General features: G+C 44.0%; 1 protein-coding gene across 1 annotated transcript in view; it reads right to left on the minus strand.

Annotated features, from left to right (window-relative positions):
- The window catches only part of PLEKHG7 (pleckstrin homology and RhoGEF domain containing G7), an 88,676-nt gene extending 87,197 nt beyond the window's left edge, over nucleotides 1-1,479 (minus strand). Inside the window, 2 exon segments of the mRNA XM_060306262.1 lie at nucleotides 230-252; nucleotides 760-1,479. Of these exon segments, the coding sequence (XP_060162245.1) occupies nucleotides 230-252; nucleotides 760-1,479 (743 nt within the window).
- Nucleotides 1,480-7,556: the final 6,077 nt, after the last annotated feature.

Genomic DNA, 7,556 nt, shown 5'->3' on the forward strand with positions numbered 1-7,556 from the left:
TGGCTGTTATACCCTGCCCCAAAAGCCACAGCAAAAGGCTGGGCGCTTAAAGGAGACTCTTGAAATTAAGACTCTCTCACCCATAATATGAAGAGTGACTTGAGGGATGTAAAACAAACTGCCCTGATTAATACACCATCAGGTTTGCTATGTCAGAACAGAAGTAAAAGACATAAAAGTAAACAGTCAACAGACTTCATAGCACTAGAGAAAATAAGGACACACATACCTGGACTGATGCAATTCTTCTCTCTGAAATAAATTTTAAAAATGCATGTTTTAGTCGTGCTCAAACCCACCCAAAATTCCAAAGCAGACATCTTGAAGGGAGAGGTCATTAACTTTCCTAGCTAAAATGTTTTGGAATTTTTCTTTTCAGGGGGAGAACGTTAGAACATTAGAAATTTAAGTAGTTTGCTCCTTCTGCCCTTTTAAACCAGCCACGCCAGGTGGTCTTCACATAGCGTGGATATGCAAGAGGGCCACCTTTACTATCTAACGACTGACAATCTCTAGCCTGGGTTCCTTCTTAAAGTGCCTTCAAGTATATTGAAGAAGAAAGTGAGCTCGACCTCCACGCTCCTTCCTCAAACTGCTGCACCCCTTTTACTTGACAGCCAACTCTCCTAAACACTGTGCGTCCCCCCAGCCGTCTCCCAACACAGCACCCCACCCCGCGACCGGGCAATATGGCAACCTCGAGACCTAGTATGCTTTGCATCCACCAAATGAGAGGCAGGAGGCTTAGAACTGTGTTACCTGAGGCCTGGGGAGCTGTGGGGCGCGGCTGGGTGCTGGCTGGCCTCCACTCCGTGGAAGGGAGGCCTGAGGAAGCGACCCCTCGTTGAGGGGCTGAGGCACGGGAAGGGCAAGCTCATCACTGGGCGCCATTTGGAGCTCAAACGAGTCGGCTGCGTTGAGTGCCCTTTCGGGGTCCGGAGGCAATCTTGAGTGGAGTCTCAGGGGCCACAGGGAGTGCGAAGACTCCTCTGGGCTTTCAAATAGCCCGCTGGAAAAGCAATGGGAGGAGCCGGAAGTCTCCCTGCAGCTGCCCCCAGGCGGGCCCTTTAAAGGCCGCCGGCTGAGGCGGCGCATGCGCAGTGCGGTGCGCAACCCGCGCACACTCTCGCAGCTGCGGCCCCTTAACCTCCTCAGTGTGGGCGAGGTGGAGACGCGGCCCGGGGCTTGCCGGTCAAAGTGGAGAAGTTTCCCCTGGTTCTGACAGTGCTTCTTGGACAGGCTTTCCAGGGGGTGTCGAGGAGAGGGCCCGCAGTCTGGGCGCTGCACCTCTGGGAAGGATGGCTCCGTCTTCTCCACGCCACTAAGAGGCCCGGTTGCTGGAAGCTTCCAGGGGACGCCGTCAGAGTTGCTGTTCTCCCGACCGCACTGAGGTTGTTCCAGTTCCGCCTTCAGGTGCCTCTCTTCCTCGGGTGTGTCTTCGTCCTTTTCCAGAGGATAACTGCAAGCAGGTGGCTGCATCTTTAATGAGGAAGAGCAGAGGCCCGGTTGCTGGAAGCTTCCAGGGGACGCCGTCAGAGTTGCTGTTCTCCCGACCGCACTGAGGTTGTTCCAGTTCCGCCTTCAGGTGCCTCTCTTCCTCGGGTGTGTCTTCGTCCTTTTCCAGAGGATAACTGCAAGCAGGTGGCTGCATCTTTAATGAGGAAGAGGAGAGTGCGGAATCTGTTGCAAACAAGGAGACGGAGGTGAGAAAAAAGGTGTCTGAAATTTCACATAAAAACTTATAATTCACCAGAGCAGATAGGGAATGCCCAGTTAACATTAGTATCTGTTATGTTTTGTAGATAATTAACATAAGTGAGTCCAGTTTCCCCCCTCCCGACTAAATTGTTTACGTATTGAAATTTGTTTATGTTACCGAATTAAGTCGTTTGGACCTTGCTTTGTGCCTCGATGGGGGAGAGTTCTTTTTTCCATTGGGGTTCGAGTAGGTGAATACGAACCCCATGCAGAGATGGACACAGTGCAAGCTTTACTTAGTGGCCAAAGAATGGAGAAGCGGGAACCGCGTTTGCAGACCAACCTCTCGCCCACGTGGCGAGAGTGATTTAAAGAGTAAAGACAAGGGAGGAGGAGTGAGGCTAATTTATGGGGAGGCTTATGCGTTAGTCTACCAGGCAGGGGCAGGGCTTTGTCCGAGGGAGTGGGGTGCCACCCCCTTTTTATCCTTTTTTTGTCCTTAATGTCTGGTCCTGGCCACCGGTAGGTGTGTCACATAATATGTTAATATAGTAAAATCAATGTATAATGAGACTTAGGATCTGTTGGGCGTCAAATTCATGCCATCTTAGTCCCAGCTGGTTTCATCTGTTTTCTTTGTTCGTAGCTTTCTTATCTCTGGACCCTTTAACTTAAAGATTTGTGTTCACTCCTGCTAAAGGTGGGGTGGGGGGCATTTGGCAGGTTTTGAGCAAGGACACTTCTGCTAACTGTGGAGGTTGATGGGTTCTGATTAAAGACCTGGAACAGCTCTGGCAACATTTACCGGTTACTTAATATCCCTTCCAGTTCAAACAAAAAAGCTTTTAAAAACCTTGGTGATCTAAGAGATTTCTTGGAAGCCACAAAGCTCATCACCTTTTGATTATTCCATTTTAAGAGAATCAAATATACATTCAATTTCCCTTACATTCTGCATTTACATATGTATGAATATGTGTATATGTGCTTTGGAGTATTCCAGGGATATAAGGATGAGAGAACAAGAAAAATGAGAACCCCTTCCCTCAAGGTTTAAATTACAGAATGAGACATAATTTCAAAGATAGTGATGCAAAGTATTTGGCAAGAGGCATTTTAGATTTTCTCCGTCCCCGTGTTCTGGAAAAATAACTCACCAGTTTGAAAAGAAAAACTGCGATGTCACACAGATGCCCTGCTTCTTGTGATTAGAGGTGCTTTCTATGATTCACTAATGCAGAATTACCTCCCAATTAAGCTCTTCTCATGTTCAAGCAAATCTGATTCTCCCATGGTGTAAATATGTTCATGGTGACATGGAAATGACTTACTGCTATTCCGTTATTTTGTAGTTTTCCATTTGAAGAAAGTAGTTGCCTGTGAGAAAGCATCAGTCCTTACCCATCCTATCAACTATTGCATAAGAGGCAACTCCTGATTATTTACAGGTCTGGTGTGGGACTGTGGAGCAAATACTAACCGTTTTGCCTTGCCATGGGCAACGTAGGAGGTGGTTTCAGGCTGCACATGGCTTGTTGGTGGATGGAACATCAGTAGTTGACCACATATTCTGAGATCTCCAGTAATAACTGCAGCAAGTCTATAATTCTTTTTTTTTTGGCCATGCTGTGCAGCTTGCGGGATCTCAGTTCCCCGACCAGGGTTTGAACCCAGGTCACAACAGTGAAAGCCCAGAGTCCTAACCACTAGACCACCAGGAAACTCCCAGCAAGTCTATAATTCTAAAGCAATCTGTAACCCTTCAGGAATGGACACATTTGGATTCCCCAATTTTAAGGATAGCTAATAATTTACTCTTTTAGTGCTGTATAATTTTAATTTCACTGACAACACTTTTGAGAACTTTTTCTACTGTGTATCATTTACATCCTCAATTTGATAATAGAGAATACTGACCACCGGAAAATTCCTGATGACCTGTCCTCCTATGTTGTGACTCATGAGACTAGATGACATACAGTATTATGGCTATTTATTGTAGTACCATGCAGACTAATTGTTATAGGTTTTTAATAGCATATGATTATTTACCCCATACGAAATAGCCTCACACTGATGTACTCCCTAGTTTTTAGTCATTACTTCTCCTGATAGTTTTGTACTTGCCTATGGCAGATACTTTATTTCCTTTAATTTGTTTCTTCTAATCTGTTTCAGGGGTAGAAGTCTAATAACCCTGTGTCAAGAGAATTAATAGACTCTTAGATTTATTCTTATCAGTAAAGGGGAAGAGCCCAACATCATGATATTGTCATGACAATTCTGTGAGATTGATTTGAGGGACTCTGTGTTCTCTTATGTTTATACCCTGGCTCTCATCTGGTTTAAAGCCAAGTGAAACTACAAGGTACTGGATTTTAGATTGGAGAGTTGTTTAAGGAACTACTTAGATACCAACTAAAGTCAGTTCGACTCTTACTACAAAAGAAATCTGAAATTCTTAATGCTGGGTTTGCTTTAATATTTTGAGCCGAGGACTCAAATGTTACAGGACTTCACATATAGAACAAAAATGTATGAGGTACCCTTATTTTGGGGGTCAGGAGAGACAGTAATACCTACTAGGAAACTTACATTTTAGTTAAGGTGAGGTTGAACTGGTTTTGATTTTAGATTGGTAATTTCTGGCTGACACCAGCTTCATAGGAGAAGAATGAAAAGACCCATTTTGACCACTGATGAAAACAGGTTATTAGGTCTCTTTTCAGGTCCTTTACTGGAGGGCCAGTTCCTCATTCTCCCAACAAACAAATGCCTGAGCTGAGGACTGGAGTTACAGGTACTTCCAACACACATACACACCCAGGGGACTTTATTCCATTCCCCTTCATAGCATTGTCCAAGTTCTAGGCAGCAGCATGGTTAAAGGAGTTCAGTATGTTTACACAGGCACTTGTATAATAGTTCTATCAGAATTCTTAGTCCTCGGGTTTCCCCTCTGTTTTTGTGCCTTCTTTCTCCTCCTTAGAGGGGTTAGGACACTGCTTCAGATTTCCTTTCTAGTTGTCCTGACATAGGGTGTGGCAGTCTGTAGGTATACCCAATGGGACTCAAGGGTCATTAAGTATTGTTTACTGGCCAGTGTCTCATATATTGGAACCGAGGCAGTAGTAACTGCTGACATGACCCACGGCAGAACTGGAGAAACTTTAACTACAGCGGAGCTCTGGGAGGTTGTTTGATGAGAAGGGGAGCCCAAGCTCTAGAGTTAACCATCTGCTTGCTCTCTTTGCCTCACCAGCTAGCCCTGTGACCTGGGATAATCCACTCCCCCTCTGTCAGCCTCCAGGCCACACTTATGAAAGGATATTAAAGTCCCTCCCTCACAAGCTCCTTGCAGGGATAATGGCTGAGGCTCCTGGGAGGCCCTCCCTAAATGATTATCCCTGTGGATCTGGTAGGAAGCCAAAAGTTAGCAGAAGAGTTCAGGCTAACTCTTCTCCTTTATGTTCTCTAAAAGACTAAATCAATAAATGCTCATTATAAAGTAAATCCACCAGGCTTTGACCTCCCAAGCTTTAAGAAGCCAGCAGCCACCACCCACGCTGTTAGGGGAAGCAATCTCAGTGTACTCGAAATTAAACCACACACATTAATGATTCACCCATTCTACTTAGACCTGACCGAGACCAGCAAGACAGGACCAAGAGAAGCTGGTAGCAACAGGGTCTGACCAAATGAAAAGTGCAAGAGGGAAACCCAGATAGCAGCTGAACGGCCTCTAATACCTGCAAGATGGTCTGCTTCTGAAGGTGACATTGTCCAGGTGGGTCCTGACAAGGGAATCAGCAGAACCACACAGAGAGCTGCCAGGCAAGGGTTCGGAAGAACAAGTTCCACACCTGTAACAATAAACCCTCCTGGCCGAGCACAGGCACACTTGATGGGAGCTGAAATGAGGAACTGGCCTCTCCCCTCCTTAGAGACTTTTCTAGTTATTTGTTTATGAAAAAGCCTAAGGGGAAGCGAGTTCAGAATCTAAGACCGCCTAAGAAAAAGTCAGGTGATTTGTTGCTACTGAACAGTGACTGATCCAATACAGAAATGAGGCAGATGTGGCTTTTTACTTCCCTTCAGGTGCTCAGTGATTATCACTGATAGTTCAGTGAGACAGTTCTAGGTTTCTTATCTGTTTATTTTCTCCGAAGTTCTGAGAAGTCATTCCTTTCAGCCTTACTTTGCTTACATCCTAAAACATTTCATTTGGATCTATTTACTTAGTGGAATGTTTTGATAAGCATTAAATAATAGAGGAAATGATCATTGCACTTGGGAACACATTTGTGAGCATTAATTTTCAAGTAGTTAAAAGGCAGATGGAAAGGGATTTGTATCTACCAGCATTCTCATTAGAGCAGTACCCCAGAGAACCTTTATTTGGTGTCTAGGTAGAGATATGGCATACATTCCCAAGAATGTATGCAGTCTTAAAAGATATTTCTGCAGACTCTTTACAAAAACAAATTCAAACGAATTATAATTCAGTCTAATTTACTGAAGTTGTCATTGTTTAGAATCATTACAGATACTTACTGTGAAGGTTTTTTTAGGTCAGTGGTTCTCAAAGTGGGGTCCCTGGGTCAAAAGCATCAGCACCACTTGCAAACTTGTTTGAAAGGTGAATTCTTGCCCCTTCCCACCTCCTGCATCAGAATCTCTGGGGGTGGGGCCCACAGTCTACGTTTTAACAAGCCGTCCCTGATTCTTACACGTGTTAAAAATTTGAGAGCTGCTGCCTTAGGGGGGAAAAAGGTCTAATTTGTAGATGTTGGCTTTGTGATAACCCTTGCATTTGTCTTTAATCCTCTCATGTTGGTCTTATTAGAACATCATTTACTTAGAACTTTGAAAAATGACTCGACCTTCTCCCTTTACCGCCATTGTCACTCACTGCCAAACCCAAAACGCAGTATCAGGGCATTTCTCTATTTTGCCAGCATGGAGCCAGCATGAAAGTCTGAGCTCCTGCCAAAGCTGTCTAGAAATGAACTGTTTCACTTTAGTTAGAAAGAAAAATGAATAAAGTATTTTAGCTTTTGGTTTGTGGAAACAAAGGTCGTACTTCATCTGCAAGTCCCCTCACGCACACGAGATTGTAAAACTGTCTCTCCTGGGGGATAATGATAATGGGATATTTGACACCCATCCCAAAATTTCCAACCTCAGGTTGTATCTTAAAGAAGAAAATTAAGAGTATACAGAAAAAAAAAAAGAGAAAAAAAAAAAGAAAAAAAAGAAAAAAAAAGAGAAAAAAAAAAAAGAGTATACAGAAAGGTCACAAAGGATTATCAGGAAAAAAAATAATGCAACCTCTAAAGAGTAAAAGGGACAGGGAAGCATTGGATGGGGAAGGGATACCATGATGGAAAGCCGATGCTGGGGGTCAGCTTCTCCTTCAGAACCTAGGGCAACTCCTTGAAACAAAGGTGGCTGCCCTTTATCTCCAAGTGTGACACACAGATGTTCTTTCCACTACTTCGGAGGGGGCAGCTTTTCTTATGTTTTTGCCTCCTCCTTACTTGATCGTGGTAAGACTTCATTGGGGAGAAAACCACTTGGGATGTGCCCCTTACAAAGTCTAAAGCCTGACAAGCTCTTTTTGTATCATGAACACCTAGATCTGAGGCTGTAAGCTGTGGAATTCTGACTGGTCTTCCAGCTTTTTTTTTTTTATTAATTTTTAAAAATTGGAGTAGAGTTGATTTACAATATTGTGTTAGTTTCTGCTGCACAGCAAAGTAAGTCAGTTATACGTATACATATATTCACTCTTTTCTAGATTCTATTCCCATATAGGTCATTACAGAGTATTGAATAGAGTTCCCTGTGGTATACAG

The sequence above is a fragment of the Globicephala melas genome, chromosome 10 (genome assembly GCF_963455315.2).
Source record: "Globicephala melas chromosome 10, mGloMel1.2, whole genome shotgun sequence".
Classification (NCBI taxonomy): Eukaryota; Metazoa; Chordata; class Mammalia; order Artiodactyla; family Delphinidae; genus Globicephala; species Globicephala melas.